This window comes from Hippocampus bargibanti, linkage group LG04, assembly GCF_051943395.1.
Source record: "Hippocampus bargibanti isolate YZ-2025 linkage group LG04, ASM5194339v1, whole genome shotgun sequence".
Lineage (NCBI taxonomy): Eukaryota > Metazoa > Chordata > Actinopteri > Syngnathiformes > Syngnathidae > Hippocampus > Hippocampus bargibanti.
In genome coordinates this window covers 24,110,755-24,138,485 of record NC_142737.1, presented here as the reverse complement: position 1 = coordinate 24,138,485, position 27,731 = coordinate 24,110,755, and the positions used below count along the sequence as shown (strand labels likewise).

Here is a 27,731-nt window from a genome sequence, read left to right as displayed (position 1 = left end):
CCCATGTTAAGAATCAGTGGTCTAGTGGTTGGGATTTCAAACAAGTATTCAATGCAATGTTATACTCCACAAAGGTTGAAACGATAAACAATAAATCTTTTGGAGCCTTAAGACTATAAATAGAAATTTATCTATCTAATCTATTCTAATATATAACGTAATTAACAGTAGTATGTCTAAAACGTTCAATGTTTTTCCTGTTTAATTGTTCTAATTAAAAAAAAATCAAGTACATCTTTTTACTGTCAAAACCATTCTAAATAAAGTCATAGTGTTATGTTGAATTATTAAAAGATGACATTGTTTAACTTTGAGCTAATAACTGTGTTTTACTTGTGGTTTTGGCTATGGTATTGTTTCCTTTTAAAATATTTTTAAGGTTGTCTAAAATAACTGGTGTGTTATGTCTGCTGCTGCTTGGTGACAACAAAATTGTTGTGACAGTAAAATATTTTGCAAATATATCTTCTGTCACTGTCAATCTTCACATCATACAAAACATTTGTTTGCCAATTGACAGGAAATCAACAAATATAGTGAAGCTGCACTGGCCCCACACAAAACTGCCCCTGCAAGGCACCATTTTGGAATGGATCAATACCACTTTATTACCTTAAGGGATCATTAGTAATGGAGAGGTTGGCTTTGTGTCCTTCCCCCTCTCAGCATACAGATTTCTCAATTTGTTTTGGTAGGCGCACGAGACTCACTTCTTGGTTTTGAAACACTTCAAATTACATTCCGAGCAAGTGATTTGGATGAACTGTAGTAAATATGGAAGTGTTCCACATGGTTTGATGATTTGGGTTTGACAGGCAACAGAAAATTAAGGCGAGATACTGTTCTTCATCTTGAGACTTGCTCGTGGTCATGTATTTGGAAGCCGGAAATAGCACAGGGACAGGAAGGTAACATTGGTTGTTGTTGTCTTCCTGTTGTCTGCCCACTGGGGAATTTTCCCCACTGGAAAATGACACTCATGAAACAAAAGCAAATGTGTACAAGTTGAACAGAAGCCAAAGGAGGATGTATTATTTTTTTCACTTCCCAAAAATATCAGAGTGAAGATACTCCCCTTTACCAAAGCTGAAGGGATGTTAAAAATTCAATTATGATGTGAATTTTCCTAGAATACAGCAAACTTTATTGAGCATCCTCTTCATGGTTTCGGTGTAACCAGGGCAGAGATGCAGTGAGGCCACACCATCTGAGAGATAATCTCCGTGATTACCTTTGCACCAGCAGGCAGGACCCGCCATGAGTGAGCGAGGCCCACGCTTTTTTTTTTTTTTTTTTTTTTTTTTTTTTTTTTTTTTTTTTTTTCCATTTTCGGGGAGCGAGCGGAGTACACGATTCAACTGGTTGCCAGCCACTTGCAGGGACGTTCATTATGTATAGATATTATACATTAATACCTACATACTGCATATTATTGGGTATTTAGTAAGATTGGATGTACCTTTATTCGTTAACATTCGTTTACATTTCACAGCAGCAAAGTTATGAAAGAAAGAAGAAAGGAAAGGAACACAGTCATTCATTCTTTAGCACTTGTTATACCCTCTTTGTGACATGAATCAGTTCTAGATGAAAGAGGAGTGGATCAAAGCATCCTTTTCAGCAGTGGATCAGGGACGTCATGGTGGAATGTGCACGTCTTCTAAAGCTAAATGTTAAAAGCAAACACGCAGCTGTAGCATCCATTGACGAAAAGAGATTGTCTCACATCTCCCGTCCCACATAAATCCCTTTAATCCCAAACCGCGACAGTTCCACATATGCATCGGCGCGCTGCGCTGACGCTACCTTCTTCTTATTGCGGGCTCCTCAAGCCATGCATCAATCCAGCCCAGACTGTCCATCAGCACCGACCTTTCCACTGAACAAAGCGGGGCTATGGAGATGCTGCCCATTACAGGCGTAAAAAGCACAATGGCCTCAGAGCTGTCCAGCGATGACAGTCAAAAGGCACCAACATTCCTCCAGTTCAAAAACAGTACTGGCATATTCATTCTGCCGAAAAGGTGCAACCGCTCAGCACAGTCTCCTCCATGATGAATGTCGTGGCCAAAAATGCTGAAAAACAATCCGTATCCGTTTCACACGATGCACAACAACACAAAGTGACAAAAGAAAACACAAAAACAAGACAAAAACACACAAAAAAAGCAAGGCTCATGAGAGCATTGCTGGCGGCTGCCGACTCGGGCGCCATCTTGGATTGAAGATGATGAAGACATTGTGATTGCTTCCTTCTCTCACTTTTATCGTTTTACCGATAAGAAAAAAATGCCTGCAGACAAAAAAAAAATAATGGCCAAACAGCAAATTCATTTCCTTTCACTTGTGAATGGGAAAAGCATAGTCAGCTTTAACGAATCAAAATAGAATTCCCCTCAGCAAAAACTGGATGTCTTTTGTGAGCATCATGCTGCTGGAAAAGAGACAAACCTTTTCACACTGGACCGTAGAGATAACAAAAGCATGGCATGGGAACGACTGGGGTGAAAATGGCAGCACTAACTACAATACAAAAGAAAATCCTGTGCTTGAACGGCCAGAGTTCTTTCCTCGGCAGGAACTGGATCATCACAATGCCATCCTTGGTTGTGATCTTTAAGTGGAAGTATGTGGCCAGTATTCAATAATAGTCATTGGATGTTAAAGATGTATCTCAATTTAATTGTATGTATGCATTTTCAATTTTCTGTCTACAAATTTCAAATGGGAAAAATGGTTGATCAAAAAAGAAACTGAACAATATTACCTGACCAAATCAATACGTCTGTGTAAGCTCTCAGTCGTACAGGAGTGGTCCATCGATGAGAAGGTTTCTTCAGCCGTCATCTGTACAAAAGTGAAGGTTTCGGACGTTTCGCCTCCTATCCAAGAGGCTTCGTCAGCGAACTAAAGTCTGACTGGTCGTATCGGCCCCATTTATATATCCCTAATGTCCAGACATGGTGGCGCCGGACACAGCTATGATAGGTCCCTACTCTCAGGTTGGGGGGGCAGGGGACCCCTCCCTGTGGCCCCACTGATTGTTCCTACATTCCTGACTAACGACTTGCCTATTACGCCCACTCCCCCTGGTATCACCTCATCAGCATAACGACCCTCATCAGCATTGCGAAAGTTGCCTAACCTGTTTTGCCTAAGCAGGCTATTGATTGAACCTCACCCCACCAGACCGGTTTAATGATGGATTTTGTTGTTTTATAAGAATCGCTTCTTTTACCCCCCTTTCAAACCATCTATGTTCTTTCACTAAGATTTTAACCTCATTGTCGTCAAATGAGTGGTTGCTAGCTTTTAGGTGCAAATGTACTGCCGATTGAGGCCCACTAGTATTATCCCTGCGATGTTGATAAAGTCTTTTTTTGAGAATTTGTTGAGTCTCCCCAATGTACTGCTCTTTACAATTTTCATTCTTACAATGTATGGAATAAACTACATTACTTTGTTTTTCATTTGGTAGCCTATCTTTTGGATGCACTAATTTTTGCCTTAATGTGTTTATCGGTTTGAAATAAGTAGGAATTTTATGTTGCCAAAGGACTCTTTGTAATTTTTCAGAAACTCCTGCAATGTACGGTACTGCTACTCCTCTCCTTTTTGAATCTTGAGAATTATTGGTTTCGTTCGCTATTCTTTCTTTCTGACATTTGTTAAATGACCACTGAGGGTACCCACAGTTAGTGAGTGCTCTCCTGATATGTTTTGACTCCTTTTCTCTACCTTCAGTGCTAGTTGGTATTAGTTTAGCCCGATGCTGGAGGGTTCTGATAACTCCTAGTTTATGTTGTAAAGGGTGGTTACAGTCAAAAAGTAAGTATTGGTCAGTGTGCGTAGCCTTCCTAAAGACTTCTGTTTTTAGCGCTCTGTCCTCTTTTATAATTACTTTACAATCCAAGAAGGCTAGTTGGTTCTCTTGAATGTCCTCACGAGTAAATTTAATGTTGAAGTCTACAGAGTTGAGGTGATCTGTGAAGGATTGAATTTCTTGTTTCTTAATTATGACAAAAGTATCGTCCACATAACTAAACCAGTGTCTAGGTTTTGTCCCTGGGAAGGATGTGAGGGCCAACTATGTAGACTTCAACATTAAATTTATGGTTTGAAAGGGGGGTAAAAGAAGCGATTCTTATAAAACAACAAAATCCATCATTAAACCGGTCTGGTGGGGTGAGGTTCAATTTGGATCGTTCATACAATAGCCTGCTTAGGCAAAACAGGTTAGGCAACTTTCGCAATGCTGATGAGGGTCGTTATGCTGATGAGGTGATACCGGGGGGAGTGGGGGTAATAGGCCAGTCGTTAGTCAGGAATGTAGGAACAATCAGTGGGGCCACAGGGAGGGGTCCCCTGCCCCCCCCCCAACCTGAGAGTAGGGACCTATCATAGCTGTGTCCGGCGCCACCATGTCTGGACATTAGGGATATATAAATGGGGCCGATACGACCAGTCAGACTTTAGTTCGCTGACGAACGCTTTCTATGGCGGGACTCCACGCCTGCTGCTTAAGTAATGCTAATATAAACGCACAGGCTAGTAAAATGAGAAACTAATTGGTGATCAGCTCTTGATTTTGAGTTTTGGTGAGGTATTGAAGTTCTTCATCATTCATCCATCCATGATCTGATACACTTATCCACAAAAGTTCGTGACTGAACTGGAGATTATCCCATCCATTTTCGGGGAGCGAGCGGAGTACACGATTCAACTGGTTGCCAGCCACTTGCAGGGACGTTCATTATGTATAGATATTATACATTAATACCTACATACTGCATATTATTGGGTATTTAGTAAGATTGGATGTACCTTTATTCGTTAACATTCGTTTACATTTCACAGCAGCAAAGTTATGAAAGAAAGAAGAAAGGAAAGGAACACAGTCATTCATTCTTTAGCACTTGTTATACCCTCTTTGTGACATGAATCAGTTCTAGATGAAAGAGGAGTGGATCAAAGCATCCTTTTCAGCAGTGGATCAGGGACGTCATGGTGGAATGTGCACGTCTTCTACAAGCTAAATGTTAAAAGCAAACACGCAGCTGTAGCATCCATTGACGAAAAGAGATTGTCTCACATCTCCCGTCCCACATAAATCCACTTTAATCCCAAACCGCGACAGTTCCACATATGCATCGGCGCGCTGCGCTGACGCTACCTTCTTCTTATTGCGGGCTCCTCAAGCCATGCATCAATCCAGCCGCAGACTGTCCATCAGCACCGACCTTTCCACTGAACAAAGCGGGGCTATGGAGATGCTGCCCATTACAGGCGTAAAAAGCACAATGGCCTCAGAGCTGTCCAGCGATGACAGTCAAAAGGCACCAACATTCCTCCAATTCAAAAACAGTACTGGCATATTCATTCTGCCGAAAAGGTGCAACCGCTCAGCACAGTCTCCTCCATGATGAATGTCGTGGCCAAAAATGCTGAAAAACAATCCGTATCCGTTTCACACGATGCACAACAACACAAAGTGACAAAAGAAAACACAAAAACAAGACAAAAACGCACAAAAAAAGCAAGGCTCATGAGAGCATTGCTGGCGGCTGCCGACTCGGGCGCCATCTTGGATTGAAGATGATGAAGACATTGTGATTGCTTCCTTCTCTCACTTTTACCGTTTTACCGATAAGAAAAAAATGCCTGCAGACAAAAAAAAAAAATAATGGCCAAACAGCAAATTCATTTCCTTTCACTTGTGAATGGGAAAAGCATAGTCAGCTTTAACGAATCAAAATAGAATTCCCCTCAGCAAAAACTGGATGTCTTTTGTGAGCATCATGCTGCTGGAAAAGAGACAAACCTTTTCACACTGGACCGTAGAGATAACAAAAGCATGGCATGGGAACGACTGGGGTGAAAATGGCAGCACTAACTACAATACAAAAGAAAATCCTGTGCTTGAACGGCCAGAGTTCTTTCCTCGGCAGGAACTGGATCATCACAATGCCATCCTTGGTTGTGATCTTTAAGTGGAAGTATGTGGCCAGTATTCAATAATAGTCATTGGATGTTAAAGATGTATCTCAATTTAATTGTATGTATGCATTTTCAATTTTCTGTCTACAAATTTCAAATGGGAAAAATGGTTGATCAAAAAAGAAACTGAACAATATTACCTGACCAAATCAATACGTCTGTGTAAGCTCTCAGTCGTACAGGAGTGGTCCATCGATGAGAAGGTTTCTTCAGCCGTCATCTGTACAAAAGTGAAGGTTTCGGACGTTTCGCCTCCTATCCAAGAGGCTTCGTCAGCGAACTAAAGTCTGACTGGTCATTTATATATCCCTAATGTCCAGACATGGTGGCGCCGGACACAGCTATGATAGGTCCCTACTCTCAGGTTGGGGGGGCAGGGGACCCCTCCCTGTGGCCCCACTGATTGTTCCTACATTCCTGACTAACGACTGGCCTATTACGCCTACTCCCCCCGGTATCACCTCATCAGCATAACGACCCTCATCAGCATTGCGAAAGTTGCCTAACCTGTTTTGCCTAAGCAGGCTATTGATTGAACCTCACCCCACCAGACCGGTTTAATGATGGATTTTGTTGTTTTATAAGAATCGCTTCTTTTACCCCCCTTTCAAACCATCTATGTTCTTTCGCTAAGATTTTAACCTCATTGTCGTCAAATGAGTGGTTGCTAGCTTTTAGGTGCAAATGTACTGCCGATTGAGGCCCACTAGTATTATCCCTGCGATGTTGATAAAGTCTTTTTTTGAGAATTTGTTGAGTCTCCCCAATGTACTGCTCTTTACAATTTTCATTCTTACAATGTATGGAATAAACTACATTACTTTGTTTTTCATTTGGTAGCCTATCTTTTGGATGCACTAATTTTTGCCTTAATGTGTTTATCGGTTTGAAATAAGTAGGAATTTTATGTTGCCAAAGGACTCTTTGTAATTTTTCAGAAACTCCTGCAATGTACGGTACTGCTACTCCTCTCCTTTTTGAATCTTGAGAATTATTGGTTTCGTTCGCTATTCTTTCTTTCTGACATTTGTTAAATGACCACTGAGGGTACCCACAGTTAGTGAGTGCTCTCCTGATATGTTTTGACTCCTTTTCTCTACCTTCAGTGCTAGTTGGTATTAGTTTAGCCCTATGCTGGAGGGTTCTGATAACTCCTAGTTTATGTTGTAAAGGGTGGTTAGAGTCAAAAAGTAAGTATTGGTCAGTGTGCGTAGCCTTCCTAAAGACTTCTGTTTTTAGCGCTCTGTCCTCTTTTATAATTACTTTACAATCCAAGAAGGCTAGTTGGTTCTCTTGAATGTCCTCACGAGTAAATTTAATGTTGAAGTCTACAGAGTTGAGGTGATCTGTGAAGGATTGAATTTCTTGTTTCTTAATTATGACAAAAGTATCGTCCACATATCTAAACCAGTGTCTAGGTTTTGTCCCTGGGAAGGATGTGAGGGCCAACTATGTAGACTTCAACATTAAATTTATGGTTTGAAAGGGGGGTAAAAGAAGCGATTCTTATAAAACAACAAAATCCATCATTAAACCGGTCTGGTGGGGTGAGGTTCAATTTGGATCGTTCATACAATAGCCTGCTTAGGCAAAACAGGTTAGGCAACTTTCGCAATGCTGATGAGGGTCGTTATGCTGATGAGGTGATACCGGGGGGAGTGGGGGTAATAGGCCAGTCGTTAGTCAGGAATGTAGGAACAATCAGTGGGGCCACAGGGAGGGGTCCCCTGCCCCCCCCCAACCTGAGAGTAGGGACCTATCATAGCTGTGTCCGGCGCCACCATGTCTGGACATTAGGGATATATAAATGGGGCCGATACGACCAGTCAGACTTTAGTTCGCTGACGAAGCCTCTTGGATAGGAGGCGAAACGTTCGAAACCTTCACTTTTGTACAGATGACGGCTGAAGAAACCTTCTCATCGACTGACCAAATCAATGGAAAAAATAATGTAATTTAGCCACCAAACTATTACCATTGAGCAGGCTGTTTAAATAGAACATATAACAAGTGAACTATCGATCATTTAATCAAATAAGCACCTACTTCATCACCAAAATTAATTGCATGGATAAATACGATGTGGGGGTGTCAATAAATTGGGTTATGAGAGCAACATGTGCAAACACGGCTTAATTGATGCATTTGAAGCAAATATATGCATACAGTACCCACATGGGAACACTTGTTACTATTGATGTTAGCTGGACATTATTAGGGTAGAAATTGCCTCTTGTTTCAATTCAAGTCTCTCCAAAATATGTTTCGGATGCAACACTGTCAAAAATGAAATGCTTTGACATGTGAGAGAGGTGTTTGTTTTCCCATTTTCATTTTGATGTCATCACTTGATGGCAAGGAAAATAATGCAGTGGAATAAATGTGATGGGACATGCATCAATCATGTTGTGTCAGTCACACTCATTTTGTTTCTTATGTAGGCTACTACATACATTGACAACCTAAATCTAAAGCTAATCCATCAGGACATGATTGTTTTTTTTTGCATGTTTTTGTCCTTAAAAATTCTTCGTTTGCTGTCAAGTTGAATGACTCAAATGGTTAATGTGTAATTCATTTCTGTGTTGCCGTAAGGGTTAAGGGAATAATCGGCTTGTTATACGACGTATCAGCCTGAAACAATCATAGCAGCCGGGCTTCAATCATAGCATAAAGGCTCATATTAAGGAGAATGAACGCTCCCCTCTCCCGGCAAATTGGCGTTTTCATGTTTATGTTTGTTAAGTAATTATAAGTACCTTGCATGCTGGGTTCGAGAGGACAGTAATTTCATCTGTGCTGTATGTCATGTATATTAGCATATTTGACAATAAAGCTGACTTTGACTTTGACTTTGATGTACTGGTTTAACTCATTCACTGGCAAACGTGCAAAAATGTATCCACTCCAGTGCCAGGGTTATTGTCATTGTCGCTCAAATTCCAGGGCCCACAGAATATAGAGTTTTCGGACTACATAAACATTCAATCTAGCGTAAGAAATCTTAGACTCTTCTTTCATCATAAAAAAGAGTAAATTCTTAAATTATATGAGTCTGAAGTTATATGAGCTTGAAATGCGGGTGGCTGTCCAAAATACAATGCAATACATATTGGTTTATATAGCGCTTGTCATGGTCTGGTTGGCGGGTCATTGATGTATGTCGTATGTGTTGTATGCTTTGTATGCAATGTATGCCGTGCATGTTTGTTTAACCTTGGCGGACTTTTACTCTTGGTTTTCTTTTGATACTTCGTATTTTTTCTGTTCAGATGATTTTGATATTTTAGATTTTGTTCCTGTTGACTTTATTTTAATACAATTTGTCAAACACAACCTCCTGCTCCCTCCTGCCTGCTTTTTGGGATCCGCAACCGCCATCACCACCTTGCAAACCGTGACAGAATGACCCGACCAATCATCGGATCCCGCAGGTACAACGGACCGGTCTCATTTCCACTCTGTGCCTGACAGTGCAACGTCCATGTTAGCCCACGCCTCGTCGAGTTTGAATTGTATCACTCAACGAGCCGTAACGTCCACGTCAACGTCCGGCCGAGACCTCCTTCCAGGTGGCCGTCCAGGGTGACACCGGGTGTCTGGCAGTGCACGCCCACGTCCAGCCATGCTGTCGTCGTGCATGTTGAATTGAGTCGCATCCACGACGAGCCGTGCAACGTCCGCGTCAACGTCAGTCCGAGACCCCACTCACCGCTGGATCCTGGGGTGCCACTCTGCGCCTGGCAGTGCAACGTCCACGTCGCGCTATGCTTCGTCACGTGAACGTGCGAGATGGATCGCACTCACGCCCACGACGATCCGTGCCGCAACCACGTCCACTTCAGGCCGCCGCCCATCATATGCTGGAGAGGCAACAGTTGCCGTCTCCACCATTGTTCCCTGGTGAGTTGGACCTTTTAGGAGACTGTTGGGACTTCTGGAAGCAGTCCCTTAAAGGCCCCGCCTGCACCTGCACAGGTGCTGGTCGTCCTCCCAATCAGTGACACTCAAAAGAACTCCCGGCACGACCATTCGCTGTCAGGTCATTGTTTTTGTTGAATGCTTTGTATGCAATTGTATGCGCGGTGTATGCATTGTATGCTGTGCATGTTTGTTTAATCTTGGCAGACCTTTACTCTTGGTCTTTATTTCATACTTTGTATTTTTTCTGTTTGAATGACTGATGTTTTAGATTTTGTTCCTGTTGACTTGATTGTAATACAATTTCTCAAACACAACCTGCTGCTCCCTCCTGCCTGCTTTTTGGAATCCACATCTGCCATCACCACCTTGCAAACCGTGACAGCGCTTTAACAGCTGAAGCAGTAACAAAGCACTAACATGTAAAACAGGGAAATGCTGACCATTGTGGAAGGAAAAAACATTGCCAGAGGTTTGGCTAGTGCTTTATCGGCACCCTAGCAAGAAAAACCAAAACCTAACAAATTTGGGAATGGCGCTTGACATCATATTTTCAATTCCCAAATAATGTTATATTTCATGAGAAAAAATAAATCAACTGTGCAGCTCAACTGTCATGACCTGGACATACAAACAATGCATACTGGAGCAGTTTGTGGCTTCAGCATGAAAATAAATAAATAAATAAATACAAATGTCCATGTTGTTTTACCTCCAATTTGTGGATCCACATGCACCCTAATTTCATTTTGCTGAACATCTGACGAAACAGCGAGAAACAAGGCCAAGCTGTGTGCATTGCATGACAAACAGAGGTTAGCAGCATTGTAAACAGGCACAATCCCCAGACAAACTGAACAACTATCATATTCTGAATCCTCTGGAAGCATCACAGTAGCGCCCACATCAATACGGGAAACTGATCGAAGCTATATGCAATTCATATTGAGCCAATGGTTGTCAGCCCCAATGGGGCCGCTAAAAAATGACCTTATATGGGTGGAAACCCTGCACTGGAGTCCAGAACCAATTTATTCCACTGGTCTGAGGAAGGAATAACCCAATCTCAAAATGATGTAACAACCTTTATGAGCCAATGAATAGAGGAACAAAGATCTCAAAAGAGTGATCAGTGAATACCCCATTTAAGCATTTGGAATGTTTTAAACAAAACAACCCCTGTTCTAGATAATTAATTAACATATACAGCTTTGAATCAATGTAAATGCCTTTTTCAAAACAAAAATTCAGTTGGGACGATTTTTCTAGAGACATTTCATTACCCCAAAAAAATAAAGAAAAACAACCCAAAGACCCACATAGGTCCAAATTGCCCAAAACTACACAAGAAACCACATTACACAACAACAGCACTTTGATCGCAAGTACCTACACAGTAAATATCTCCTTTATATGTGTGATTTAACATTCATTCATTTTAATTTTTATTCGAGGAGATGTGTTTTTCTTGCGTTTGAAAATTTGAGACCCACCTGGCGCAGTATAGTCGTGCAGCTAAGACGTGCAAACTATTCCACAACGATGTTGTACACAATGCTTTGGAATTCTGAAGCACAGCTGATGACAAGATGGTCACAATTCTCCTTTTGTGACTTAGTTCCTAGCCGTGATATTTGTACTTCCATTGCTTGATCTACCACAGTGATCTGAATGATTTTGCATTTGCTCATCAACATGCAACGGCACCTGCTGGACTACAAACCAAAGTGTGGAAAGAGGCTGGAGGCACCACTATCGTGCGGATTATGACTCAGTTGATGTATTGGGCCTCGGAAGTTCCATTTTCACAAACAGCTTCCGTGCACTTGTGGGAAAACACACAATGAGTCAGCCCTTGGACACATTCAATGAAATCACAGGGGCATTAACAAATCACTCCACAATGAAACCAATGAATGAGCAATAACTGTGCCTATTATTCAAATTACTGGAGTTTTCCATGAAAATCCACCCACGACAGTCATCTTGACAGGATCATTCACCTGTGTAAATGCACAGCAATACCAAAGAGGATTAGTCCACATGATAATGTTGACAGAGTCAGCTTCGAGAGCGTGGAGACACGCACAATGGCCTGCACTGGACAATCAGCGGAAGCATCTATGGTGAAAGAAAACAGACACCTAGATAGACATACTGGATCAATGAAGTGTCACAACTGTGTAACAGCCTAAATGAGGCGGATGCCATATTTCATCACACTGCTTTCGAGACCAATTTTGCCAGTACATACTAAAACCCACTCAGCAGACTTGAACACAAAATGATAAAGGATTGCACAAAAAGATCAAACAGCCTGAGAAAGGTGTGCACAGTATGTATTCTCTCGGCATCACGGACAAGCCATCAGCAAACTAAAGTCCTTTCACATTATCAGCGATGACCATCTTGCTCATGTTTGGATGAAAGAGACAAAAAAAAAAGAATATTCTTGAATGAGCGTCTTTGAAGTCCATCGGTGAAGCATGTTCCAGTAACAGTCATAAAAAATGTCGGCAACCCTATACAAATGCCAATAATTATCAGGGAAAACCATTCGAAAAATCCTTGGAGACCACCAGAATCAATACACACATTTCATTCATGTCACTTCCATAAATTGTAGCAACTACGTGTCGTATCACAGAAAACCTATATCAACATTCAGCTTTAACATACGGTATCCATACACAGTGGGGACAGATAACTGAACAACTCGCTAACTAAACAGTAAATCCAGTAAGCATGGAAATAAATCTTTCATTTTCATGTCCATAAGGAACACAGATGTGTTTCATTAGTGTGATACTTTGCCAATGGAATGCATATTTTCATTTCCTTTATTTTCTCACACATGACTGTGTGGAAGCTGCGGTATCAGAGTTATTTTGACCCATTCAGAACCCCTCTTGCACAAAATGCTGCTCTGCCCCTGGTCAAGGTGGGAAAAGGAATCACACAAGCAAATTATTAGGTCCGACTTCTACTAGAAAACATGTGAACAGAAACAGTGATGCGGACTGCACAATTCATCACTGCAATTATTTTGTACGACTCACTTAGACACGATCGATCCACAGGAATTCTAATGGCCAAAGCACTGCCGACAAGCTGAAGTAGGGAGATAGTTCATACGTAGAGTAAATTAGCTTGATGAACAAAAGACAACCGAGTATGGGGTAAACCAGGAGTAGTTGGTAGCAGTGACATTACAGAGTCAGAGAGCTGTAGACATCATGCCAGTTCTGACGCCTGCAAACTTGTGATTATGCTTTGGCGCGGTTGTTCGGACCACTCTCTCGGCACAGGCCCACAGTCAGTTTCACATCACAATATGACAAGGGACAACAGTGATTTCCCTTTGAAAGCCAGCACTCTGATACAATATCCAATTCCCAGAAATGTATCTTTGCTAACGCAGGGTCTTGCAAACACATTTACACTAATGTTTGTGGTAAATATGTACCTTACCTTCACATTAAGGAATCTTTAAAACGAATAAGAAATCAAAAACTTACCAACCAGACAGTCAGTTTTTACACCTTTAAGGATAATGCCAGATATATTTCACGGAACACAATGATTAAATGGGAGTTGTAATATACAAGCAATCAATCATGTTACGACATGAGCTTAATGTGGGAAGACAGTCTCATATGTCGCTTAGTGCAATAAACATGACTGCATGACTGTTGGTGTAACCGGCCTCAGGCCTAGGGGATACCTGGGTCGGTCCAAAGCGCTTCACAGGCAGGTAGCACTGTGAACGACGAGGAAAGACGACACGAGACAACCGTGTTAATCAGCTTCACACAACGGCATTTATGACCATTTACTCATCAAAACATCAATTCAGCAATTTCAATATCAGAATACATTCATGTGTAGATCTATACATTCAACATCTATACATTGTATATATCCTCCACATTCGCACATGCTTATGCACTTCTGCCCGCTCGTGTGTGTTGTACTGGGAACTACAATTGACATCCAAAAATCCAAATTCATCAAAGCCACAAAATATTCTGCAAAGCCACAAAACAAGGTTTCATATCTAGCATCGCCCAATAAGTCCCCAATTACTTTAACATCTTGAGAATGTCTAACACTTATTATTTTGAATACCTGTGAACGACGAGGAAAGACGACACGAGACAACCGTGTTAATCAGCTTCACACAACGGCATTTATGACAACTGCGCATGCGTGAGCTGAGCCTACATCGCCTTCCTCTGTTCCATTCACAGGCGCGTAGCGCACTCTCCTGACTTGGTAGTCTAATCAACTAACATACAATAACAGAGGTCGTTTCTAACCCCCTACACTCTCCCCTGTTTTAAAAGATGTCCCCCGACATCTTGACTATACCAACAAGTAGTCAAGTACCAGTAGAAGCACAGTCATCTGTCTGGTCTCCGTAGGGTGGTGTCAATCACATTCTACTGCAACTACATTCAAGTCCATACCGTTGGGGTAGAGTAGCAATAGTGTTCAGGTCGCACTAGATAATGAGTCGTGGGGTAAAGCATGCAAGTATACAACACATTTGCCCCAGGTCTCCAAGCCTGGTATGATGGATGACCCAAGTGTTCATATGTGAATATCTCTGTGGGTCTTCGAGTACGAGTAGACCTTCGTGGCAGCGATTCCATTCCACTTTGTGATGCGGTGTCCGATTCCACCAACTCCGCCGGCGCTCCTGCATCACCCTCATTATCATCCATTACAAGTTGTTCCGGGCTTCCCTCAGCAGGCAGGCTGTCAGCTGGTGTTGGTTTTGGTAATGATGCTGGTACGACCAATGGAAACGCTTCCTCTAGCTGCTGCCCATCCTCTGGTTCCGTAGTTTGTGCCTGGGGGTGGAATTCTGATGCCACAGCTCTTAAATTGTGCGGTTCAGGTTGAGACACCTGATGACTGCCTGTCCTCCTTGTCTACACAGGTAACCGTCGGAGATTGTATGAACATCCCTCCTCTTCATCTGAATATCCAGACTCCTGCCCAACTGCTTCCCTGCTATAAGCCTGTCTGTTTTTTCTGCTTCTTTGCCTGTCTGTCTAGCTGTTTTTTCTGTTTATTTGGCTGTTCAACTGGCAAATCATTGACAGACATTAGGAGATTACGGTGCAACACACGGGTAGTTTTGTCTCCGTTTTCTGCCTGAACCTTGTACACTGGTCCATCTCCCACTCTTTCAGTGACCCTGTGGACTTTTTCCTCCCAGTAAGCCCGGAGCTTGCCAGGTCCACCCCTCTCAGATAGGTTCCTGACAAGTACACAATCCCCTGGCTGGAGTGCAATGCCTATAACACCACGGTCATAGTATTTCTTCCTTTTTTCAGCGCTCTTTTGACTGTTCTCGGAGGCAATTCTGTAAGCATCTTGCATTCGACAGGCCCACTTACGTGCATATTCCTGTCGGCTTTTTACTTCTTCGTCCGCTGTCAGACCAAAAACTAAGTCGATGGGCAACCGGGGAGACCTTCCATAGAGGAGGAAGAACGGTGAATAGCCAGTGGACTCATGTCTTGTACAGTTGTACGCATGAACTACATGAGGCAAATAGTCTTTCCACTCAGCTTTCCTTTCTTCTTGGAGAGTGCGTAGCATCTGTAACAATGTTCTATTCAGACGTTCTACAGGGTTGCTCTGCGGATGGTATGGGGTGGTTCGGGAATGCGCAATGCCAGACAACTGTTGAAGCTGCTGGAATAGACTGTTTTCAAACTCCCGACCTTGATCATGATGTAGTCTCTCTGGATAAGCGAACCGTGGAATAAAATCACTAAAGATGTTCTCAGCAGCAACCTTGCCTGACTTACTCTTAGTCGGGTAGGCTTGTGCAAAACGAGTAAAGTGGTCTACCAGGACTAGAATATACTCATAGCCTCCTTTACTTGGCTCCAGATGGAGATAATCAATTGAAATGAGCTCAAATGGGGCACTAGTAGTGATGTTGCCCATGGGTGCTTTTTCCGGAATGGTGGGGCGTTTCTGTTTAATGCAGGAACACTGGCGAATGACGTAGTTTTCTATTTCGTGCTGCATGAATGGCCAATAGAACCTCTGCCTTGCAAGGTTGATCACCTTGTCAGCTCCAACATGACCCATGTCATCATGCAGGTGTTTAAGCACCGTCGACTTCAGCTTACTAGGGAGAACGAGCTGTTTCCATTTCCCCGCCTGTCTGTATAAAATTCCCTTGTCCAGTTTCAGTCTATTCCATTCGTGTACTAGTCTCCTTGCCTCTGGTCCCATTTGTCTTTTATCTTTGTCATTGGGGTTCCATCCCCTCCTCTTCAGTGTCATTACCTCAGAGATTGACGCATCCTCTTCCTGAGCAGCTCTGATATCATCTGGAGTGATAACGGGGACTGTCACCGGAAGAAAATCCTCGCCATCAGAGGTGAGTTGCAACGCCGCCATCCATGGCACATCCTCCTCAGCCACAGCCTTGTCCCCCTGCCATATGGTGGAAACCACGTCTGGGGGCAAAGTTTCAGTGTACTCCTCTGTGTGTCCCTCCAGCTTAACTGGATAACGCGACAGTGTGTCGGCGTCAGCATTCGCCTTGCCTGGCCTGTACTTTATTGTGAAGTGGAAATCCGCCAATTCACCCACCCAGCGATGTCGGGCAGCATTGAGACTTGGCCGTGCGAGAGGGTTATTGTCCGTGTACACAGTGAATGTGGGTGCATAGTAGAGATAATCTCGAAATTTGTCGCAGATTGCCCACTTCAACGCCAGAAACTCAAGCTTTCCAGAATGGAGATGATAATTTTTCTCTGAAGGTGAGAGTGTTCTGGATCCATAAGCAACAACGCGAAGTTTATCTCCCTGCTGCTGATAAAGCACAGCCCCCAGACCTTCATTGGATGCGTCCGTATTTAACACAAAGGGCAGATTAAAGTCTGGGTAGGCTAAAATAGGTGGACCAGTCAATACATCTACCAGGCGGGAGACCACAGCACTGTGTTCGGGGCCCCACTGAACAGGGTTACCAGAGGGAAGCTGGCCTAACTTGGTGACTTTCCTTTGGCGTGCAGCGGTGTTGTGAACTGGCCTCTGGTCAGGCTGAGTGGCCCCCCAGGTTATCTAGCAGATCTTGAATGCGTGGGAGTGGATGACGATCAGGGACAGTTTTGCGATTTAGCTCCCTAAAGTCAACGCACAGGCGCAAGATTTTATCTTTTTTTCTAACACAGACGACAGGAGATGAGTATGCTGAAGTGGATTTTCTTATCCAACCATGGTGAAGTAGGATTTGCACATAGTATTTCACCTCTTGATAAAGGGGTTTTGGAATGGCATTGTAACGCTTTTGCACCGGCGTGTTGTCAGTGAGTTGGATCTTGAGTTGCAGGTTTGGAATGCAACCTATATCAGCATCACCTCTTGCAAAGACATCTGACTCTTCATACAACATGTCTAAATAACAGAGGTCGTTTCTAACCCCCTACATTGGCAGTTAACTAACAACCATGAGCAAGTCGTCAGTGGGTCGACTGGCCACTATTTTCAGGGCACTGGAGGATGTGAACGTGACCGCTTAAGCTATTCTCCACATTTAAAAGACAGCTTTATGCTTTGTTGGCGAAAGAGGCAATCAAACAAATTCATTATATACCAAAACTTAATCGATAATTAAAAGGAATCACACATTTTTGTTGAAGCTTACCCTCAGGACATTGCAATTGAATGGGTCTGTTTTAGGGCAGGTGCGACAAGTTGCACCTGCTTGAGCAGAAATGACAGATTCTTCCATTCATTTTCCAGACCGCTTTATCCTAATTAGTGTCACGGGGGGTGTTGGAACCGAGCCGTCCTCGGGCACTACGCGGGAGACACCCTGAATTGGTTGCCAGCCAATCGCAGGGCATACAGAGAAAAACAACCATTCATTCTCACACTAACACAAAGCTAAGCTTCGGAACACATAGGGAGAATTTGGAGTGTTTAATGTTCAGTCAGCCTGCCATGCATATTTTTGGAATGTGGGAGGAAACCGGGACTGGGGAAACCATGGCAACTCCACTCAGGGAGTGCGTAGCGGGATTCAAACTCGCAACCTCTGCACTGTGAAGACGGCATGCTAACCACTTGAATACCAGGCTTCCGGAAATGAAAGATATTTACATTAAAAAATGGTGAGTCGAAGTGCAAAGTTTACTACTCCACCAACAAAGTACAGACAGCCCAAGTTTCTATTTTATTTTTTTTAAACCTCTGTTTATAACCTGAGATCAATTCCTCACCCAAATGTTTTCAGAGGTCTTATGAGATACACCATACAATTACAAAACACGGACACGGTTATTATGGCCTATTATCAAAATAAAAGCCTGCTTGGTTTAAGCAGCAGGGCACAAGAGCTTAAAAGGCAGACGTTGGGATTTTCCACCCCTTATCCCGTCAAAAAAAATTTAAATACCACATCTTTTGGCCAGCACTTGGCCCTCTATTTTTGAGGCTCAGGTTAACACGCTTCACAGTCTACAACGAATTCCGAACAAATTAAACTTAAGAAGGTGTGATGGGACGAGACAGCCTGTCACTTAATTATTATACGTAAGCCTACTGCAACCATTATGTAGTCCCACCCGCTTAGGCGGTGCAGATGCACTGGATGCCTGAAAAGAGCCTAGTGGAATGTGTGAGTAGGCGCATCGTTCTATTGTTCACAAGTGGCTCCTGTGGGAATGGCAAGAGAGCATATTAAGAGAAGATGAGAAACAGGACTGCGCCATCCCATGTAATGACATATGACAGCCAACGCTGAACATCTGAATGCCGCCATTAAACGCTACAAATGGTTGTCTGCATGGAGAGCCAGCAGCACAAAGAATGCAAGGAACACATTTGTCTTTCCATCTTGCGGAATTCTTGTCCCGGTTTTGGCTGAACTTTTGCCTTTGGTTAGCATAATGTTTGTGCGCCGCTGCAGCTGCAAGAGCAGAAGCTGCAAGTAGCAAGGGTTGTCGTCAGGCCAAAGTCGGTCAACTTACAGTGGTTTGGACATTCATTCCACCTCTATGGCTCCCCCTCTTTTATTTTCCTCCCTGGACCCAAGTCATCAGCAGTAACGGCAACTCTTATGTGCTGTAAGCTTCGGAACAGAATTCTAATGAGCAGCCGCACCTCCTCTGAGTTCTCCAACCTCACACGGGTCAATAAACGCCAGTTCTAACTGCGACCCCCAAACATGGTTGGTTATTAAGCTCTAAGAAAGCAATTAACATGCTTACTGCAGTTTAACACGCAATCTTGTTCTGCTTATCATTGGCCAAAAGAGGGTCAAAATGACACAGAATCATGATGCAATGTATGACTCTAAGTGCGTATCTTTCACACAAGTGTGTTAAGTTCTACTTGGTCAAGAACGCAGCAGGGGGGGGGGGGTGGTGGTAGTGGGGTAATTTTACCTTGTTCCTCATCAATTGGGTTCTTTCTCTGCGGTAATTTTACCTTGTTCCTCATCAATTGTGTTCTGTTTCGCTGGGTTGATAGCTTTTTGCATCAAGTGTACAATTAATCACATGCATGATGTTCATGCCAAGTCATTGTGCCGCCACATGTAATAGTAATCTGCATGGCCAGTCCAGCCTGTCAAAGGGAATCTCATTCATCCCAAAAGGAAGCCAGAGACAGATGGGACCATGATGGCAGATACTCGATACTTTCCCTGACATCCCGGCAGTTTCCAGTGGCAGGAAGTGGGCTAATGCTTTCAAAAAAGTCCCAGACTAAACGTGCAAATGGGGATTGAGCCATGTTTTGTCCAGGCTTTGACGTTACCCGACATATACTGCCTCAAGGAGTGCATGAACAAGAAGGAGAGAAGTAGAGAAGCGTTTGTGTTTTTTTTATGCTTGAGGTACGCTTTATAAAAACACTGACCTTCCCTCAAAGGGCCTATTTAAGCGCTTCCAAGATTCTAAATAAATGTGATGGAGCATATATGAATTATACATAAATGCTACCAGTGAAAACACACTGACAGTATGTCATCCCAGTAGGTAATGACACTAAATTACATCAAATTAGCTTTTGGCAATTGATTTGGGATCACTTGAATAGGGTCATTTTTAACAGATTTTTTGGACCTTGGTTCAGGTTACACTGAACATATTTTTCACCAGCTGTCTGTGCCTTCATAGCGCAAACTGTATGATCATGACTTTTACGGACACTGATGTCAAAGATTCATAGTGCTTCCTCACATTCTCAATTGAAAAATGGTTTCAAAGACTTAATTTGCAATTGTTAAGGAATACTTTCTTTGCCGTAGGCCTGGAAGAAGTGAAAGGGTAGGGGGAAATTTGAGTTGGTTGCCTTTTGAAAAGATAATAGCTTTCTGGGAAGAGTTTCAATGGCTTTTGGTGTGTGTGTGTGTGTGTGGTGTGCTTGTGTGTGTGCGTGCGTGTGTGTGTGTGTGTGTGTGTGTGTGTGTGTGTGTGTGTGTGTGTGTGTGTGTGTGTGTGTGTGTGTGTGTGTGTGTGTGTGTGTGTGTGTGTGTGTGTGTGTGTGTGTGTGTGTGTGTGTGTCTGCACATGCGTGCATGTGTGTGTGTGTGTTTCATTTTACGGCACTGATCCAAAAGACCATTTATGGGGCCACGGGTTGCTGAGGTTGGGCAAGAGGGCCTTTCTTCCAATAATAATGTTAAAGTACCTTGGTTCAAATATGGTTCAGGGGTTGAGGGTTCTACCCAAAAACCTGTCGTATGGAGGTTCACTAAATAAGTAAGATGAAATACAGAGATATCCTGACATATGAACTTAATTGGTTTCCAGACAGAGTGTGTAAGGCAAAAAGTGTGTATCCCAAAAATTAATTTCCCATAGGAAACCATTAAAATGAGAATAATCCGTTCCCAGGTCCCCATAAAACATAATTTTCTCAGCCTTATAACTACACAAAATATACCTTATTTTATGTATAATAAATGTGCTATGGTATTATAATTAAATAAATAAACTGTACTATATAATAAAGTCGTATTATTTACCTTTGTGATGGTCGTTCATGGGGTATTATAATTAAATAAATAAACTGTACTATATAATAAAGTCGTATTATTTACCTTTGTGATGGTCGTTCATGGCTTGATGGAATTGAGTGGCCGGTTTCATCAGCATTAAACACTTACTGATGAACGTAGCCTTCTTCTTTCACCATCTTGAGGAATGAGCCCTTGTAGGTGCTTTCTCTGCGGTAATTTTACCTTGTTCCTCATCAATTGTGTTCTGTTTCGCTGGGTTGATAGCTTTTTGCATCAAGTGTACAGATGGCTTGTGCGGGTTATTTGTAGAGCCTGATTGATGGGATATTTTAACCTTGCAGTCTACACTCTGCCTTTGAACTATCAAAGTTGAAACGAGTCCAAATTTCACTGTTTTCTACCCATTTTAATCACTCTCTCTCTGTCGTCTGCCTGTCTCTTTGATGTTTACCCCCTGCCCCAATACCACCACCACACCCCACCCCCTGCTGCGTTCTTGACCAATCAGGTGGCTTTAACCGAAGACTGGGGGCGGGGAATAGAAGACCAAAAAAAAGTTGGCTGCCATTTCCTTGTTAGGAGAACAAGCTTCGCGAACGACACATCACTCATTGTGGCGCTCCGTGTGTATCCTGCAAAAAAAGTTTGGATGCCAAGATAAAATTTTCATAAATTTAATGTTTGTAAACCGAAAAGTTCATAAGCCAAGGGGTTCGTACACCGAGGTATCACTGCACTAAAATTCCAACAAAATAAAAGGCAACACATTCGCATTATATTATTTACTGGCTGAATTTATCTTTACCTGTACTTTTGTAGTAATCTCTGTTCATGAAAGGGTTAAATCAATCACAACATTTATCAAAGCATTGTTTTTGTCTGTTTCGATCAAGAAAAAGGTTGTACAATGACAGAACTGACACGACAATGTCACATACAATTGAAGGTAGTCTGACAGACTTTTATGAGACATGAAATAAATATTAGTGCTGCTACCAGCACCATTTTATGCAATATTAATTGAAGGTCAGATACCATCAGATCCGTTCCAACTGTTTGATGGGACACCTTCTTATTTCTGTGAAGCTGTCACTTTCTATTATGGATCCGATCGAAAACATGTTTCTTGTCGCTGGCTTCGAGCAGCAAAGAAAAGAAAGTGTTTCATGGCAACAGTCAGAAAACCTTTGAATCCCACAACGCAGAGCAGCCGACAGACAAACATCGACCAAATAGAACTGGGATGAATTAGATTTTCTTTTTTTTTCTTCCAGGTGTGCAGAAGGGCGCATGGTTTGACCGGCGCCATCGATGGCAAATTCAACAAACTTTGAGCTAATAAAGCTCAACTGTCTTGAAAACACCTTCGTTAATACAAACTAGCAGGTCAAGTGACATTGTCATGAGACAAAACGCTGCATGGATTGAAAGCAGATGCACAAAAGGTTTAATAAAAGGCTCAGAATAAACAAAAAGAAACTGCAGCTCAAGCATGATAATAAGACTGCCTTCTCATTAGTGCACTGCTATTCTCCTGAATGCTGTTCTGTAACACGGTTGTACGGCAGGATCCCCTTCAGCCTGCCATGATATACTGCACCTCAAATTTATTTAATTCCATCAATGTGATGATGAAAGGAGAGGGGGAATTATTCTCTTCAACAGTGGTCACATTGAGAAGTAACAAACGTGAGGCTGCATCAGGCAACATGGGAGTCAATAGTGACTAAGTAAATGGTGAAGAGGGGGGAGGGCTGTCTGGTGTTGAATGAACACCTGCTCGTGATCCCCAACTACGACAGGGGGGGAAAAAGGAAGCTGTGGGGGAGGGTGGGGGTTCATGTGATACACTGCATGGATATGCAAAGGGCTATCTTTAGACCACCACATTACTGGTCAGTGAACATTTGTGCATTATGTTCATTTTAATCCAGTTGGAGCACAGATGTCTGGGGTTGTGTTGCCTTGAAATATTTATTAATAATATAATAATTATTAATAATTATTTAATATATTATTATTGCAAAAGTAAACTGCAGCAATGGCAGCCTGAAGTCACGTTACGCGAGTAATAAAAAATGCAATCCATGAGGCGGCGTGAAGTAATTATCATCCGCATGAACAGTAGTGGCACTTGTATGGCAAACATGTCCGGTATGGAGTAGCAACATGATGGGAAGACCATCTGCTATGGCCCAGCGCCACATGACCATCTCTTCTGCAAAACACCAGCACCCATTCGCCACATCTATTGATGTACTCCTCGAGGCTACTCTGCGTTCATATGTTATCACTCAGAGTCATTATAAGCGTATGACCCCGAAAGAAAGCCGTTCCTCATGCTCCACATATCTTCAAATATTGATTTACTTATCTACAAAACAGGAGCCTGGGGAAAGGAGGAGCCACCGCACCAAAACACTGCCAATGATAAATGCACAGAACTTAAAGGACAACCGACGTCTCCAGACAAGTTGTGTCCATAATTTGTAAAATGGCTTCAAATGACTTCTACTGAGCGTATTTTAAAAAGATTCCACTGCATATAACTATATTTTACGTTTTAAGACTCGCGCTGAATATTCAGGAAGTCTTGTTTTTGAGTTGGTAACGAGTCCGTACATGACGTCACTAAAGGAACGCCCCCTGACCGAAAAAAAAGACACATTGTAGCAGTCCTTCCATCACGTCAATGTATTTTGCTGTATTGTTTGGTCTGAAAACCTTGTGTTGCAACCAAAAGCCGCCAGAAGAGGGTGTCCAAGCTCCATATAAGGAATTTATCAGCCTGTGGAAACGGAGGTGGCCACAGGAGGTCGCCATTTTGTGCCTCTTTTCCGGTGATCGTTTCTCCCCAATTTTGCCTCAAAATGGCATGGAATAAATTATTTCATTGATTGCAAAGATGTATGCTTTCCTCTTCAGAACTATTTAAATCATATTCATAACTGGAGGTGCAACAAGAAAGCATATTCTCCGAATCTGACGCCATTGTTTTGATTCTCAAGTAATGCAAGACGTCTTGGCGTGACGTCACAAACTGGGGGCGGGACTTTCTGAAAATGCCCAATTCGCAGCTCAATTTTTTGCAGATTTTGGACACTTTAAGTCATTTTTATTGGTGTTTTGCATTTGAATAAAAATATCATACTGCATGTTTTGGGTATTTTAGATGCTATAAAACGTTTTCCTGATGTCAGTTAAGAAACAAAAAAATGACGTTGGTTGTCCTTTAAGGCTTTTTTGCAAAGAGAAATGGCACGCAACTATATAGTCGGGAGCCCCATACGCTACCAAACTGGCAGACAGGAGAAAACCGCCTCTAGTCTTTGGCTGGATCTCCATGAATTATTTTGCTCTTCAGATGGGTCCTCCTTGCTGAATAGGAAGAACCTTGTGTGTGTTTTTTTTTATTGATCTTGGAAGGATGGCGACTACTGGATTATTCATACTGTTTTCAATTCTTCTCCGTGACATATCTGTTTTTCTATTTTTCATGATGAAAAGATGGTACAGCCACTGCATCTGAACTTAAGAAGCCGGGAGCAAAAGATACACACTTCTAGTGTACAGGCATCAGACAAACGCTGTAGTCTTCCCCACTAATTGGATGGCTATGCAACCATATTAATTAGGCAAAAAGCTAATTTACAGGAAAATGAGCACCCTTTGTGTTACCTCCAGCTATAATAGTGAATATAAATGCTGAGTTTTAGCTGAAGGTAAAACAAAAACATGATTTACCATCATCCTCTTAAATAATGGCCAGTTATTTTTTTCAACTGATTTCTTTTCAGAAAAGGCAAAAAGTGAAGAAAATTCAAAATTGTTGTAATTTTATTTTAGGGATAGAAATAGGTGTTCTGTTCATCTCAGGATGCAGCTGAGTTAAACGGTGATGGCCAGTGTCTAAGTCATAATCGTTTCAAATCTAAAATTTATCATGACTTCTCATCTCATTTTCCGTACCGCTTATTCCTCATTAGGGTCGCGGGGGTTGCTGGAGCCTATCTCAGCAGTCTTCGGGCACAAGGCGGGGGACACCCTGAATTGGTTGCCAGCCAATCGCAGTTATCATGACTTATGATCTCAATATAATAGAGCATATATTTCATGATGCCTAACGTCTCACTTTTAATTTTAATGTTCTAATCTGCAATGTCAACACTAGCTATTTTGAACCAATTGTGTCCTTGTAAAACAATAAAAGTAAAAATATAAGAAAAAAATAATTTAAAAAAAACATTCATAACATGAACATGAACATTGTTTTGGTAACCAAAGATACGGTGCCTACCAAAAGTTTAAAATGACACATGTGAGGTGTTTGGATTGGATTTTGGACGTGCCTTTATTAGTCTTGCAATGGAGAAATTTACATTTCACAGCAGCAAAGTGAATGTTTGAATTCAAACATTTTTCTTTACCTTGATGTTTTTTCCTCCACAGTCAAGACAAAATTACATTCAAAGAACAAACGAACGAATGGCGTGAGTGTGAGTAGGAAGCAGGTTGAAAAGGTCACGCCATGATGTCAGCCTTATCTAAAGTATGCCAACCATCTTGGTCCTGCAGAGGTCATACGGCCACAAGGTCATCCCTTCACCTCTATGAGCCATTTTAGGAAAAAATGGCAAGTCCTTGTGTCATTGACATGCATTCCAGCCCGATAGCGGCCCAACAAGTGGTGAACAATGAGTAACAAGCCTGGTTTGAATCCATCAGCACTCACGTAACACTTCAAACCTTTCAGGGTTATCACAGCCAAAGGGGTGTTAAAATATAGGTTGACTGGGGAAAGATAAACAGCACCCATTATTTAAATCTGCCTGTCAGGTAGTGCTTATTTACATGGGAAACTCTTGTGACAGTCAGTGGTGTGCCCTGGTCCATACAAATGCTCACGAGTACGAACGAAAGCACATTCCATTGGTATCTATGAAAGAAAAAGACAAAAGGGTTTAAAGTAATGCCTCTGACACAATTGCCAGGATAGCCCATGCTATAAATTTGACCGGAATTCAGTCTAAGTCTTGCTCAGGGACAAACTTCCAAGTTGCCTCAAACCCACACAACCACAAATGTCTTCCCGGGGCAAGCCCATGACTGCTCCCACCAGACCACAAGTCAAAGTCTTGCAAAGGTAGAAGAGCCCACGCAAAGCGCTACACTTAAGATCTAAGCACTTGTAGTTAGGCTGAGATATTTACAAAATTCGCATTGTGTTCACCTGATGCCATCCATAGTAAGGGGGCGGGACAAGTCAATGAATGCACGCAGACGCGCCATAGTCACAAATCTTATTTACCAAACCTTCAATTAAAGAGATAACAGAATGATGTTGTACCTTGAGTGAAAACTGTGCAAGTCAAATGAAATATGATCGCTCAAGGGCAACGGAAAGAAAAGGCAGAAGCTCGCGATGAGACTGAGAACAGGCATCAATACGAACCTGTTTCACTTCAGCAGGCATGGTCTCCTCCTTTCGCTCCCGAAATGGGAATAACCTCTGTGGAATTTAAATGTCTGAGGGCTATTTCCAACAATCAGAAAGTTCTGCCTTTCTCTCCTCTCTTCCCTGTGTGCCCTTGAGCTATCCTCGTGTATTTTTGTGGAGTTTCGCCTCTGAGAGCGCGGAGATTGCAGCTCAGAAGCGGTCAGCCATCCTCAAATGATCGTGTCAAGTTCAACATCGTAAACGATGATGATACCGGATATGTCAAGTCTTTCAAAATAAGATTCATCCTGGGTCGTCACCGTATCAACGCAGCAAAACCCAGAAAACCGTAGCACTAAAATAACGGCTCGGTAAAAATCTTCACATCGCACTACATCCATCCATCCATCCATTTTCCGTACCGCTTATTCCTCATTAGGGTCGCGGGGGGTGCTGGATCCTATCTCAGCTGTCTTCGGGCACGTAGCGGGGGGCACCCTGAATTGGACATACAAGAGTCACTCTCACACTCACACCTCAGGACAATTTGGAGTGGCCAATCTGCTTGCTATGCATGTTTTTGGAGTGTGGGAGGAAACCGGAGGACCCGGAGAAAACCTACACGGGCCCGGGGAGAACATGCAAACTCCACACAGGGAGGCCGGACCGACCTCTGCACTGTGAAGCCGGTGTGCTAACCACTCAACTACCGGGCTGCCCCGTTGTGGAACACAAAGTGAAAATTAAATTGAACAATAAATAGCACATGTGCAAAGTGGGAGAATGATAAATTAAATTAGCATGACTGCACAGATCACACCGTTGTTTTGGGGTAGGTTGATAGGATAATTGCAAAGTTTTAATTAAAAAAAGGTTTGTGTAATACATTTACGATCTGTTTGATTGATGTTGCACTACTCAATAAAATGATGTTCCATGGTATTCAAAGCCAGTGGCAAAAGTAACATATGGTGTCTTTGTTTGTTTATATTGTTTTTTTCTTTTCTTACCTGCTTTTTATTCGTACAATAAAAATATCTATATAGTATATACACATATATATATATATATATATACATATATATATATATATATATATATATATATATATATATATATATATATATATATATATATATATATATATATATATATATATATATATATATATATATATATACTAAAGTCTGACTGGTCGTATCGGCCCTATTTATATATCCCTAATGTCCAGGCATGGCGGCGCCGGACACAGCTATGATAGGTGACTACTCTCAGGTTGGGGGGAGCAGAGGACCCCTCCCTGTGGCCTCCTTATTGGCCGATAGTTGGAAAGAACTGCACCCTTTGAGGAATCCTTCATGATCAGGATTG

General features: G+C 42.3%; 1 protein-coding gene across 7 annotated transcripts in view; it reads right to left on the bottom strand.

Moving 5' to 3' along the window:
- Window positions 1-27,731, bottom strand: part of arvcfb (ARVCF delta catenin family member b) — a 263,119-nt gene that overhangs the window by 107,092 nt on the left and 128,296 nt on the right. The window contains exon 1 of one of the 7 annotated variants that reach the window (XM_088994810.1): window positions 26,376-26,743. The exons of 5 other annotated variants lie outside the window; for them this stretch is intronic. In XM_088994810.1, coding sequence (XP_088850936.1) covers window positions 26,376-26,396 — 21 coding nt within the window. In that variant the 5' untranslated portion in view covers window positions 26,397-26,743. Of the gene's footprint in view, window positions 1-2,767; window positions 2,886-26,375; window positions 26,744-27,731 lie in introns of those variants that run through there. One more of the 7 variants, XM_088994812.1, reaches the window with a different exon arrangement.